The sequence below is a fragment of the Heterodontus francisci genome, chromosome 22, assembly GCF_036365525.1.
Source record: "Heterodontus francisci isolate sHetFra1 chromosome 22, sHetFra1.hap1, whole genome shotgun sequence".
NCBI classification, from domain to species: Eukaryota; Metazoa; Chordata; class Chondrichthyes; order Heterodontiformes; family Heterodontidae; genus Heterodontus; species Heterodontus francisci.
In genome coordinates, this window is record NC_090392.1 from 76,547,730 (window position 1) to 76,562,396 (window position 14,667).

General features: G+C 47.5%; 1 protein-coding gene across 1 annotated transcript; it reads left to right on the plus strand.

Annotated features, from left to right (window-relative positions):
• Positions 1 to 3,314: 3,314 nt before the first annotated feature.
• LOC137381645 (small integral membrane protein 35-like) lies at positions 3,315 to 9,398 on the plus strand. Its single transcript, XM_068054354.1, has 6 exons — positions 3,315 to 3,398; positions 3,858 to 4,008; positions 5,141 to 5,242; positions 6,856 to 6,969; positions 8,179 to 8,212; positions 8,797 to 9,398. The coding sequence occupies exons 2-6, from the start codon at positions 4,005 to 4,007 to the stop codon at positions 8,951 to 8,953; spliced, it is 411 nt and encodes a 136-aa protein (XP_067910455.1). The 5' UTR covers positions 3,315 to 3,398; positions 3,858 to 4,004; the 3' UTR covers positions 8,954 to 9,398.
• The last annotated feature ends 5,269 nt before the right edge of the window (positions 9,399 to 14,667 follow it).

A 14,667-nucleotide genomic window follows, 5' to 3' on the forward strand; every position in this document is an offset into this window, starting at 1 on the left:
TTTACTTCCTGCATCAATTCACAGGGGAATTCAGAGAAACCGTGAAATGAGAAACCAAAAATAGGAACTTGAAAAGGCTTTTAGGCACCAGTGGTTATTTTACACGGTTTCTATTTCATTGCTGGTTATCAATAACAACTTACATTTATATAACACCTATAATGTAATAAAACGTCCCAAGGTGCTTCACAGCAGTGTTATCAAACATAATTTTAACACTGAGCCATATAAGGAGCTATTAGGACAGGTGACCAAAAGCTTGACCAAAGAGGTAGATTTTAAGGAGCTTCTTAAAGGAGGTCAGAGAAGCAGAGAGGTTTAGGGAAGGAATTCTAGACATAGGGACTAAACAGCTGAAGACATGACCATCAATGGTGGGACAAAGAAAATCGGGAATGCTCAAGAGACCAGGATTGAAGGTTCGCAGAGATCTCAGAGACACACACCCGCTCTTTACACAGCAGTGGCGATGTGCATACTTGTCTCTTAAACGATAATTCTCAGCCCAGTGCTCAAACTCAACTGTGTTGCACAGTGTGGAGGGTCATTGCTGCAGTCATCCAGCCTACACAACTGGAGAGGTCGATATAGGCATCATCTGAGGCATCCTGGGCTTAAACCCTCTGCATATATAAAAAAGAGGGCTCTAACATTTGTTTGAGGACCCCTTTGTGAAATTCAGCAATCCAAAACGCAGCCTGGTGTCTGATGCCTGACGTCTCAATCAATCGTCTCAAGGGCAATGCCAATACCATTCCCCAGAATAGCTGAGGAATTATGGATTGAGAGGCAGAAAGAGAGGCACAGAGAGACAGACAAGCAGAGGCAAAGTGGGAGGGAGAGAGAAAGAGAGGCAGACAGACAAAACGAGGGAGAGCAAGAGAGGCAGGAGCAAAGAGAACGAGGGAGATGGACAAACAAACAAGGACAGAGGCCAGTTGAGCGAGAGAAAGGACTGAAGGAGACATGGCGGAGGGAAAGACTGAATCAGGGAGATAAGCAGATGAACAATGGAGGACAGAAGCAAGGAAATGGTGGGTAATTGATACCTCATTGTGTTCTGTCAGTGGTCTTCACTCTAACCCTGCACAGCCGTAGCTCATTCTCAGGTTATTAATGATATTGTCACCCTCGCAACGAAACCCATCAGCATTATTAAAGGAGCAGCAAACACCCACACCCTCTAGTGTTCAGTTGTACCATTACTACAGCACAGACTGGTTCCAATTTGGTGCTGTAACATTGGCCATCCCCTCAATACTACCAGTCTGATCCAGATTGCTCCTAACCAGATCATGGGAGGGGAGAGGGGAGAAGGAGGTGAGGGGAGGAGAGGAGAGGGGGAGAATTGGACGGGAAGGGGGTTGGGGAGGAGAGGAGAGGGGGAGAATTGGAGGGGAACGGGGTTGGGGAGGAGGGGGAAGGGGACTGAAAGGGGGTAGGGGAGAGAAGAGACGGGTAGGGAATCGGGGGGAGCCTTGAGTAATTAAAATATTTTTTTCCCAAAAATATATTTTATTCATAAAAATTTGCAAAAATGGATAACAAACAGTTCAAAACAGTTCAAATTTCACGTTCCGGAAATTACAAAAGAGATCACATTCCTTTGATACAGTTGCGTCACAACTCTTGCCATTCCATTTTATATGCAATGTACATTTGCATTACTCAGCAAGAACACTTTTGGTGCATACAGCCCGAGGGGTTTGACATGGGTTCCAGCCCCTCGGTTCACTATGGTGGGAGGGCCTTACACAGTGGCCTTTCCCCATTCAGCCTTTGCAAGGCTGCCCCAAGCTTTAGTGCGTCCCTCAAATATCATTACTGTGACCTTGTTTAGGCCCGTCTACTGTGCCAGGAGGAGACTGGGTCCTTGTGTCCCACATATGTCAGTGCCACCTCAGGGTGCAGTGCACCCACTGGGTGAGTGATGGTCACTGCCCTTTGACCTTTCAACATGATTGGCCATGCCACCTTTGTGTGCTCTCTTATGTGTCCCCTGTACGGCCAGAAATCTAACTCAACAAGCCATACCCAGCTGGGCAGCCAGGCCCCTGGGAGATTGTCAAGCCCTTTCAGCTTCAATAAGCTAGCGAAGAAGTTGCCTGTGCCTGCAGTCAGGGCATTAACCCTTCCACAGACACCCAGCTTTCTGCATGTTCAAGCTCTCTGCATTTGTTTAATTTTAACTATTTAGGGGCAGAGTTTGGGATAGGACAGGGATGAGGGTGGGAAAGGGTTTTCTAACATAAATAGAAAAATCAAGTATATATTTTGAAAGATGAACCTTTCCCATCGTTACATTCTACAAATACTAGTGATTGCAATCAGAAACCAGATTGTTGACTATGAGCAGGTGTGAGCTGGACAAGGTACTATATCAGGTAGAAAACACAGTCCCTGTCTGCAACAGGAACCAACCACAGTAACACTCAAATACGGAGCAATAATACATAATATTAAACAAATGAGATAATCTGAGGAGTCAGCAATTGATAAAGAATAAAACTCAATTAGATTCCAGCCTGTAACTTACTCCTGGGTATCCATTATTCGATATATAACTACCTGAACCCCTCAATTAGATTCCAGCCTATATCTCACTCCTGGGTATCCATTATTAGTGTCATTATTTTCTTACAATTCTTGAGTTAACTTGTGAGGAGAAACCTGAAAAACATTTGCTGATTTATTGCAGAGTCTGCATTCAGAGACTGAGTACAAAATTATAATTGGGTTTGATAAGGAAATGAATATTTACAACCTCTACATGATGGTTCTATCCTTCCATCCTTTTTCAATGTTTGATCTGTCTCTTTATTCTTCCTGTACCTGATCAGTCTGTCAACAGCTCCACTATTTCCAGTAGCCACCTCGTCTCGGACATCAACAAGTTTACTCAGTTTACACTGTTAAGAAGTGAGTTTCATTCCTGCTGTGTGAAACTGGTCATTTGTGCCCAAACGGTTAACAGGAACTTCAGGCCTCAATGACTTCACAGGGCGGTTGGCCAGCATCCTTGGGCACAATCTGGATTAACGTTTTAATGGCTGTCTATTGACACAGACTTAATACATTTCCCCTCTGAAATCCAGGAAATTGGCGCCATCGCAGACTTTCTGGGACTGGATTCCTGTTAACAAGATCATCCTGTTTGAGGGATGCCATTCAGCCCATCTTCATTCTTGCATCCAGAGAAAGACTAATGCCCTCCCATTGCAGAATCCAACTGTGCCTTAACTGATTCTCGGGTATTGTGCTACCACTACTGTTTGGGAAGGTTTATTCCACGTGTCAATCACTCCCTGTGTGAAGAAGTTTCTGCTATCAGTCCTAAAATGACGTTTTACAAGTTTGAATCGGTGCTTCCTGGTTCTCCTCCCACAGTTTGATCTAAAGTAATATTCAGGGTTTATATTTTCTATACCATCTGCATTTCTATAGCACTTTTCACAACCTCAGGATGTTCCAATCCTTTAAGAGCAATTAAGAGCTTTTGAAGGGAGGAGGGGCGAGGACGGGATGGGGGAGAAAAGGAAGGGAGAAGGGGAGGTGGAGGGAAGGAAGGGAGAGGTGTAAGGCAGGAGGGGGGGGGAGAAGAAGGGGAGGGGAGGAGGCGTGGGGAGGGGAGAAGTGAACTGGGAGGAAAAAAGGGGAGGAGGAGTAATGCAGGAGAGAAGGGGAGGGCAGAGAAGGAGGAGTGGGGAATGGAGGAGGAGTGGGGAGGGGGTTGTGGAGGGAAGGGGAGGAGGGAAGAAGGGGAGGAGTGAAGGGCAGCAAGGGAGAAGAGAAGGAGGGCGACTGAGTGGAGTTTTGACGTCAGTTTAAAATTTTCCCTAATTTTGTCTCTCTGTCAGCTCACCTAATCTCCCAGTTGTTTGAGGCACTCATCCACTTGACTTGTCAGGAATCAGGACGAACCAGTTCTGGTGACAATTGAGGTTAATGGCAACACTGAATCTCGGCAGCAAGCTCACCATTGTCCAGACGCTGTCGGGGAAGAGATGGGTAAGATCCAGGGTCAGACGACCCAGTTTTCATTTCAGATATAAAGTACTGATTTCAGACAATTAGCCTGAGTATATAATCCCTGGGATTTTAAAAAAATGATTATGTGAAGTTGGGGAAAATTTTCCCCAGTATCAGGAAGTAATGGAACTGTAAAACATGTTTGAGATGTTCGTGAGTTTCTGTAACATGACGGCGTCACTATCTCTGGTTTGTGTGACAATATATAGCCCTTTACTAACTGTCTTTGTTCTGACTGAAGCTCAGAGTCTACATTTTAATCCTTAACTGTATGCTATTACTCCAATTATTATTTTTATCCAACTGACCAATTGCCCAAAAGGTCAAAGGCCATACTGAGGCCAATTACTGACCCATGTGATTCAGCCCCTGTACAGGTACAGCGCACAACAGGTAAAATGGAACATTAAACTCTGGTCTGGTCCTGTCTGGTTTAATGCATGCCTTATCAGCTCCTGAACCTGACATTGCACTCACTGGGTAAATAGTGTATGTCTCAGTGCCCAGCCTGGATGCATCTTTCCATTGACAAGGGACATTAGGTGCCTATCCTGGCAGAGAACAAAGTGTAGTCACTGTTGTAATGAAGGAAACACAGCAGTCAATTTGCACACAGCAAAATCCCACTAATAGCAATGCGATAATGACCAGATCATCTGTTTTAGTAATATTGAGGTATAAATATTGACCAGGACATCAAGGATAGCTCCCCTTTCTTTTTCCAATAGTGCCATAGGATCTTTTACATCCCCCTGAGAGGGTAGATGGGGGCCTCAACTTAATGTCTCACCTGTGAAGCAACACCTCCGACAGTGCAGCACTCCCTCAGTACTGCATTGGGCGTCTCAGCCAAGATTACGTGCTCAAGTGTCTAGATTGGGACTTGAATCCATAACTATCTGATTTAGAGATGAGAGTGCTACCCACTGAGCTACAGCTGGTACCCATGGAGTGGATAGACGGCTGAAGTACTATCCTCGTGCCTTGTACTGTACCCTGGTGTCCCATCTGCGAAGTGACAGCAGCGCCCAATGTCACCGAACTGCAGCTTTGTGCCATCACAGCATCAACACTGTAACCTGGTCTAATCTAGGTCTCTTCTGTTTTGCAGATCATCCACAGGAGGAACGAGTGACAGTCACTCGCCCTGGTGAAATCCTGCTACACATCCAGAGACAGATTACACGTGTGAACAACACAGAATCAGGAGACGGTAAGGGGAGATCCACATGAATTCCATTCATTCCCTCTAACCTGTGACTTGAACATTTAACCAACACCTGGAATAAAAAAAGAACTTGCATTTATATAGCACCTTTCGCGACCTCAGGTTGTCCCAAGGTACTTCACAGTTGATGAAGTACTTTTTGAAGTGTAGTCACTGTTGTAATGTAAGAAACACAACAACCAATTTGTGCACAGCAAGATCCCACAAACAGCAATGTGATAATGACCAGATAGTCTATTCTTTTAATGATGTATAAATAAGATATAAATATTAACACACCAGTGAGAACTACCCTGCTCTTCAAAATCTTGCCATGGGATCATTTAAATCCATTTGAGAGGGAAGACAAGGCCTCGATCAGGAAAGTGACACCTCTGACAATGTAGCACTCCCTCAGTCATGCCCTGGGAGTGTCAGCCTGGATTATATGGTCAAATCTCTTGAGTGGGACTTGAGTCTATGATGTTCCGCCTCAGAAGCAAGAGAACTGCAGACTAAGCCATGACTGACATCAAGATGAGAGTCAGAAGCTTCAGGAAAGGAGGGGAGAAAATAGCAAAAAAAAAAAATTGGAATAAATTTGGAATGTTGTGAGCCCTGTTGGGGTCAAGGTGCATCCCCAGAGAAAGAAAGAGAGAAAGACTTCTCAGAGGGGGTTAAATTCATTGGGCCCTCACCCCCACACCCTCTCCAGTGTGTGGACAAGACCAGGCTCATGAGAGATATTTGGATTGGGAAGAGATTCCATTCATACAAGAGATGGTTCTCAGATTGGGAGGAAATTGGAAACAGTCACAGTGCACACACAGGTATTTAAATAGAATCCATTTATATGGAGGTATCTAAAACTCAGGACCTTAAATCCGATAAGGATTTCAAGAGAAACGTCTTTACCCAGAGAATGATTAGAATGTGGAACTCGCTAACACAGGGAGTGGATGAAGTGAATGGTATAGATACATTTAAGGGGAATTTGGATGATTGCGTGAGGGAGAAAGGACATGCTGATAGGGTGAGATGAAAAGGGGTGGGAGGTGGCTCGTGTGGAGCATTAATACCAGTATGGACCATTTCTCGTTTCTATGCTGTACATTCCAAGTTCCAGTCAAAGATTTAAAAAAAAGAGCCAACAATTAAACCAAGTTATGAACAGTCTGTACTTTTTTGTTTGTTTGTGGGATATGAGCATCACTGGCTAGGCAAGCATTTATTGCCCATCCCTAATTGCCCTTGAACTGAGTGTCTTGCTCGGCCATTTCAGAGGGCATTTTTAAGAGTCAACCACATTGCTGTGAGTCTGGAATCACACGAATGCCAGACCAGGTAAGGACAGCAGATTTCCTTCCCTAAAGGACATTAGTGAACCAAATGGGTTTTTACAACAATCAACAATGATTTCATGGTCATCATTAGACTAGCTTTTAATTCCAGATTTATTAATTGAATTCAAATTTCACCACCTGCCATGGTGGGATTTGAACCCATGTCCCCAGAACATTAACCTGGGCTCTGGACTACTAGTTAAATGACATTCCCACTACGCCACCCTTCTGAGAAGTTGCTTGGACCTTGCTGACTGCACCTCTGTTTGTTCCTAGGTAACACTGTAAATACTCGAGGGATCATCATTGCCATCTGTCTGCTGATCCTGGCCATTGTTGTGGTGATTGTTATCTTAGTCCAGTACTACAGACACGGACACTGCTTTCAAAGTAGGTGTACTGATGATGATTCTCTAATTACTGACCCTACAATCTTTCCTGCATCATGTAATTTACGGTCAGTGGACAGAGTTAGAGTTTAAGGTTAGGGGTTGGGTTTAGGGTTGGTGGTTAAGGTTAACCATTAACCCTAAACCCTAACCTTACCCACTCACCCTAAACCCCAACCCCATCCAATAACCTTAACCCCAGGCACTAACACTAATTTTAAAGGTTATGTTTTAGGTTTAAGGTGTTAGAATTGGGTCCAGGCATCACCGTTAGAAACCATCAAATTTTTTTACTTAATACTGACAAGGCATCCTCCAATAAATCATCCCCTGTGTTTAACTGGACAATATTGTAGCCTGCACCATGCGAGTGATACCAATAAAATAATAGGATAGGTGCAGGGAATCGGAGAGCAAATCCGGGGTATAATTCTGATCTACAGGCCCAGTTCATGTATTCCACAGACTTTTTTCTATTTTCTCCCCCAACATCCCCCTCTTCCCTACTTTCCAGTAGGAGTTGACACAGAGACCAGGAGAGGTACAATCCTTGACCTGTCCTGATTTTGCTGTGAAGGTACAATTCCCCTTAGTGTCAGTGAGCTTCAGAAGGACAAATATCAGCCAGGGCTCCCCCTCCCGCTCACTATCCAGCATCAATGCTGGACGGTATGTGTGGATGGCGGACAAGGAGAGAGTCATACTCAGCGTATGTGGGCACACCGGTGGAGAATGGGTACTAGACTGAGGCAACAGATGGTGACTGTGGAACAGTATCCCTGGGTCAGAGAGTGTCAGCACCACACAGGGAGGGGATAAGAGCTGGTGAAAAAAGTTATCAAAAATCTATGTGAGGGCGTGTGAGGATGTGTGTGTGTGCATGTGTAAAGGTATGAGGGAGGGACGGTGTGTATGAGGATGTGTGTGATGGAGTATGTGTGAGTGTGTATATGTGAGTAAGGGAGTGTGTGTGAGGGTATGTGTGTGAGGGTGTGTGTGAGGATGTGTGAGGGGGTGTGTGTGAGGATTTGTGAGGGTGTGTGAGGATTTGTGAGGGTGTGAGTGTGTGAGTGAGGATTTGTGAGGGTGTGAGTGAGGATTTGTGAGGGTGTGAGTGTGTGTGAGGGTGTGACCCCTGTGTGTGGCCTGTGGACTGTTGTTTCAGTGTGTTGATCTTTACTGATGTTGTTGCTCTTTCTGTGTTTCACAGAACCCAGGCTGATCTTTGGTCAGAATATTATCAGGTAAAGTTCACAATCTTCGCTCACACATCACTGAACGCTGTTTACAATCTGCTCAGTCAGTCAAGGCAGTGACTTTCTGAGTCATAAGGAGCAAAAAGGTGCAGCTTTGAGCCAGTCTTATTGACCAATGATCTGCAGCGAGGTCATCAGGAAATACTCCATTACAAACTAGAACAAATATTTTAACAATGTGCTAGGCTACACAGGTAAGGAGGGCCCCAGGTTGGATACCAGGTTCTCTTATATTAGTCAGGATACTCTTAGGAGCCAGGTGATGAGGAGTTCCGGATGCTGATCATTATCCAGTGACCTCTTGCTGAAAGGGCCTGTGTTTCACCTTGTGAGTGAGGACAGGATCAGCTCTGGCTGCCCCTCCCTTGTTGAAAAGCCTCTCTAAGCTCCACATAAAGACTGGCCACTTGGGCAAGGTACTGGAAAAGCTCCTGGTGTCCGTGCGACCAAAGCCTGGTGAGAAACAGGGCAGGAGGAGGATGGGGGTGGGAGTGGAGGTAGTGGGCTGGTGGGGGCAATATGGGATGGAGGGGAGGAAAAGGACAGATCTTAACTCCTGTATTTTTCTACAGAGACCTGAAATCAATACAGTTGGAGTTTGACCCGCCATTTACCATCAGCGGGATGATGAACACTGTGGGAAATCAGAACTCAGACCAACAGTTCCAGTATCGCAACATGAGAACTCGTGAAGAGGATTTGTATCCAACCATTGAAGAGCATCATTAGGGGAGGGGGGAATGAAAGAACTGTGAGATCATTGCCTTCAGGGACTGTGCGGGGAAACCTTTCTCCTATTGCTTATTTTAATTGTTTTAGGGCTTTACACTGGAATGGGGGAAAAGAATTCTAAAAAATCCGAGGAAAAACCTTTGCTCTCCGCAGTTGATTGGATCTTGCTAAGTTTGAGCTTTGTTTACCAATGGACATGGTGCAGTTACGTCTGGTCCAAACCAGATCCACCAAACGCGCAGTAACCCAGTAATGGGAACACAAAGCAGGAACAGTTAAAAAGACCCTTTTGTATTGTACAGAAAAGAAAGAACTTGGATTTATATAGCGCCTTTCACAACCTTAAGATATCCCAAAATGTGTTACAGACAATAAGGTACCTTTTCACTGTGTAAGCACTGTTGTAATGTAGGAAACCCTGCAGCCATTGCACACAGGAAAATTCCACATATAAAAATGAGTTAATACTCATATAATTTGTTTCTGTTTCAGTGATGTTGGTTGAGGGCCTTTTCATGGCCTCAGGAAGTTTCAAAGTTCTTCACAGCCAATGTGTAATAATTGCAGGAAACACAGCAGCCAATTGACACATAGCACAAACAGCCATGTGATAGTGACCAGATATTCTATTTATTTTAATGGTGTTGGTTGAGATATAAATATTGACTAGGACACCGGGGAGCTCTCCCCTGCTCTTTTTCGAAGTAGTGGCCATGGGATTTACATCCACTGAGAGGATATATGGGGCTTCAGTTTAAGGTTTCATCTGAAAGATGGCACCTCTGACAGTGCAACACTCCCTCAGTATGCCTGTCTAGATTATATGCTTATATCCCTTATTCATTGGCTGTGGGAAAATGATCCTCTCCAGCCCCGTCATATTTCCACATCCTTTGCCCCCACTCTCCTGCAGCCATGTTGGAGAACAATTCAATGAATGGAGGTCTTGGGTTGGGGGTAATATATTAGCATGAATTGAGGATTGGTTGAAGGACAGAGACGAGGAATAAGAAAAGTCATTTTCAGGTTGACAGGCTATGACTAGTGGAGTGCCACAAGGATCAGTATTGTGGCCTCAGCTATTTACAATGTATATTAATAATAAGATGAAGGGACCGAGAGTAATGTATCCAAGCTGATTGATGATACAAAACTAGATGGGAAAGTAGGCTGCGACGAGGACACAAAGAATCTGCAAAGAGATGTAGACAGGTTTAAATGAGTGGACAAGAAGGTGACAAACAGAACATCTGGTGAAATGTGAGGTTGTTCGCTTTGGTAGGAAGAATAGAAAAACCGAATATTTTGTAAAAGGTGGACTAATAAATGTTGGTGATCTTGTACACGAAACACAGAAAGTTAACATGCAGGTACAGCAAGCAATTAGGACGGTAAATGGTATGTTGGCCTTTATTGGAAGGGGATTGGAGTACAAGAGTAACGAAGTCTTGCTGCAATTGTACAGGGCTTTTGTGAGACCACACCTGGAGTATTGTGTACAGCTTTCGTCTCCGCACATTTGAGGTGATGGAATGAATGTTCACTAGATTGATTTCTGGGATGAGAGGGTTGTCCTACGAAGAGAGATTGAGTAGAATGTATACTCATTGAGTTTAGAAAAATGAGAAGTGATCTCATTGAATCATATAAGATTCCTAGAGGACTTGACAGGGTAGATGCTGAGAGACTGTTTAACCTGGTTGGAGAGTCTAGAGGTAGGGGGCATAGTCTCAGGATAAGGGGTCGGCCATTTAGGACTGAGATGAGAAGAAAATTTCTGCACTCCGAAGGTTGTAAATTTTTGGAATTCTCTACCCCATCGGGCTGTGGTTGAGCATTTTCCAAACTAATAGATAAATTTTTGGACACGAAGGGGATCGAGGGATATGAGGAAAGTGGAGCTGAGGTCAAAGCTCAGCCATGCTCATATTGAATGGCGGAGCAGGTTCAAGGGCCTACTCGGGCTCCTATTTCTTATGTTTTTATGCCTTTATCTGAATCTAGATAGAAAGGTGGTGATATTGCACAGCTGGAAGTATAATGGGAGGAGCTTCTGCCTGTTGGACTAGCCTCGTCGTGACCACCTTCCAAATCACTAAGATAGAACCAATTAGAGGTGGGCTCTGGAATTACTACGGACACTGGTTGATAGCATGGAGGATTAACAGAGTGTAGAGTTCCAGGAGTGTTTGATGGGACAGTGTAGAGGGAGATTTACTCTGTATCTAACCCTTTTTTTATTTCTTTTTTTTTGTATAAGGTGACCTTTATACCCCGGCCCCCTTTGTGTATTTTATGTCGAGGGGGCCTTTATTCCTCAGGCCCCCTTTATATACATTTTATATAAATAACTTTATTAAAATCAAATAAATAAAATAAAACTCAAATTAAAATGCCATTCTCGGCGTCGATGATGCACTCCAGTCCCTATGGTGCCCACCAGTCACGGAAGGCCTCAAGCGGACCTGTGAATTACCACCTTGGCCAGGCCCTGGAGCAGACCGACATGGAGATCCTCCTCCTGGCCCAGCCTCCTCCGCACCGGGTGCCTAAAGATCAGGAGCGTGGGGCTGAAGTGCAAAACTTGAGGAGCAGCCCCTTCAAATACTCAAAGAGGTGCTTACAACCTCACACACTCCATATATACATGGAGCACAGACTTGTCCAGGCTGCAGAAATTATAGGTGGCCTAGTGGTCCGTGAACCTGCTTAAAAGTCTATTGTACGGGACTGCCCTGTGCAGCACCCTCCACCCCAAGTCCCCGATGTAAAGGGGGAGGACTCCCGCATAGAGAGACCTTCACCGGGGTCTCCCCTCACCACCAGGTGGCAACACGGACCGTCAGAGCGTGTCCGGCCGGCTGACGAGGGCGAGGACCAGGAGAGTGTGCAGGAGCAGCCCTCCGTGCTCTGTGGAATGGCATGGAGGGCATTTTTGAGAGGCGGTTCGGGTTATGTGGGACCGGCTCCTGAGGAGGGGTTCGGGGTCTGGGTCTGGGTCTGATGAGCAGTTCCAGCTGAGCGGGGCTCAGCTCAGCCGGGAGCACTCCACTCGCGAGTCCCCTCATCACCCACAGTGAGGGGCATCCCAGGGGCTTCGGCTACTCCTCCGCCCGTTGGTCTGTCCCCAGAGCCGGACAGCTGAGACGCTCTCCTCCGCCGGCAGGGGAGCGCCCTGGCTGGAGGCAACCATGTTCCAGACTCTGAACTGATCCCGGTAAAAGACAGGAAACTCCTTCTGAGAGACGCGGCTAACATTCTCGGCCGGGAGCTGCGTGTTGTCTTGAAGGCAGTGCCCCGGCGGAAAAAATATGTCACCAATGGACACCATCTGGGAGGATGCTCGACGTACAGGTATCTCTGCAGGGTCCAAAGGCGGAGAGTTGCAGCCTGGGTGCAGACACACACCAACGACTGACTGCCCTCCTCAATCAGGAGACTCAGGACTGCGGCAGGAACCCAATGTTTCCTCTTGCCCCAGAAGAAATCAAATAAATTCTTCTGATTCTTGGTGGCAAATGCAGGGGGCGGGGCCAAAATGACCAACCGGTACCACAGCATCGAGGTCACCAGTTGGTTTATGACCAGTGCTCGGCCCCTGTAGGAAAGCACTTGGAGCAGTCCTGTCCAGCACCCCAGCCAAGTGGTGGCTTTTGCCTCCAACTCCTGCCAGTCTGTTGGCCAGGCTTCCTCAGCGGGGCTAAGGTGGACTCCCAGATAGAGGAGGTGTGTGGTGCTCCACGCAAAAGGAATCAACTCCTCGGGCAGGGAGTTCACTCGCCACTGACCCACCAGGAGACCGGAACATTTCTCCCAATTGATCTTTGCGGAGGACACGGCAGAAAAGGTCAGCTGGCAGTCGGACATGGGGCATCCTGACGCACTCCTCTCCCAAAGCAAAGGGGTGTGTCAAGGACCCGTTAACTTTGACAAGACACTCTGAGGCGGCGTATGAAAGTCGGACCTGGACCACAAAATGCGGCCTGACCCGAACGCGCACAGCCTCCCGTAAAGGTATTCATAATTCACCCTGTCGAATACCTTCTCCTGATCGAGGGAGAGAAAGGCGACTGACAGAACAGTCCTCTGGGAAAGATGGATTAGGTCCCAGACCAGGTGGATGTTGTCCTGGATGGACCAGCCCAGGACCGTGTAGGGCTGGTTGGGGTGGATCATGTGGGCCAGCACGGAGCCCAGGCAGGTAGACATAGCCCGGGCAAAGATCTTATAATCCCGTGTTGAGGAGGGAGACCGGACACCAGTTCATAAGCAAGCGGAGCTTGCCCCTCTTTGGCAGCAGGACAATGACTGCCCTGCGCCACAAGAGAGGCAACTCCCTGGTCGCCAGGCTTTCCCCCAGGACCCGTGCATAATCGTCTGCCAGGATGTCCCAGACACCTTGAGGAACTCCACAATCAGCCAGTCCAGCCCTGGGGATTTGCCACTTGAGAGCTGGTAGAGAGCGCCAGTCTGCTCCGCCAACGTGTGTGGAGCCTCCAATCATTCGGCGCCCTCCGGGCTGACCTTCGGCAGGTCCTCCCACACAACTCTGCGTGCGTCCTCGCTGGACGGATCCGGAGAGAACGCACTGTAATAGGTATGGACCAGGAGGCCCATTCCCTCCGGATCCGTGATGGAGGATCTGTCATTGGCCAGCAGCTCAACAAGCTGCTTACGGACCCCCTGCCATTTTCCAGCAAGTAGAAGAAGGGTGAGGCGTGGTCCAAATCTTCCAGGATCTGGACGACCTCACGTAGGCGCCTCGGGACCCTATGAGCTGCAAGTCCCTCAGCGCGCCCTTCTTCTCTTTGTACGCCTGCCAAAGGGCCAGGTCCACAACGGTATGACCGAGGCGGGACTCCAAGTCGAGCACCTCCCTCTTCAGGCGCCCGACTTTGGCTTCCTGCCTTTTGGTCGACCCCTTTGCATACTCCTGACAGAAGACACGGATGTGAGCCTTGCCCACATCCCACCATAGCCACAAGGAGGAGAAGCCCCCCTGCTTCCTATTCTCGTCGGTCCAGAATCGACGGAACGAGTCCCGGAAGCACTCGTCCTCCAGCAGCCGGTTGTTGAAGTGCCAGTACGCGGACCCCGCCGCGTGCGGAGCGGAGTGAACTCCGCCCACACCAGGTGGTGGTCTGAGAACGGCACCAGCTGCATGGAGGTCGCCGAGACGCTGGAGACGCACGCCTGTGAAAGGTAGAGGTGGTCGATACGGGACCCTCCTCCTCCCGACCTCCACATGAGGGCGCCGGAGTCGGGATGGAGATTCCGCCAGACGTCCACCAAGTTGAGGGAGCTGATCAGTTCGGCCATTGCCTTCACGCATACCTCTATTGACATATTGGGGTGGACGTAGCTCTTGATCCGATGCTTCATTGTTATCAGCACAAACGGTGACGGGGCAACAGGTGCAACGGCAGCAGCCACAGCTGCATACGTGTGTGAATGCCCCGCCACCGGCGAAGAGGGGCTTGCCATGGGGTCGCAGAGCCACGCCCATCCCCAAGAATCAAAGCACACAACAGTTTACTTTTAAACACAAGCAATATGGTGGGGAGGGGCGGGGGGATGGGAGTAGAGGAGGATAGGGCTGAAAAGGACAAGGAAGGAGAGGATAGGTGGCCAAGTGATGGAAGGGAGAGAAGACCTGCGAGGATGTTACTGTTCAATTGGTGGTTGGAACACCTTGCTGCAGAGCCTGCAGT

Bases quoted from the DNA above. Each gene is read 5' to 3' on its own strand.
- LOC137381645 (XM_068054354.1), top strand. The intron at 5,243-6,855 runs GTAAGGGGAGAT...GTTTGTTCCTAG, and splicing joins CAACACAGAATCAGGAGACG to GTAACACTGTAAATACTCGA. The intron at 8,213-8,796 runs GTAAAGTTCACA...ATTTTTCTACAG, and splicing joins TTTGGTCAGAATATTATCAG to AGACCTGAAATCAATACAGT.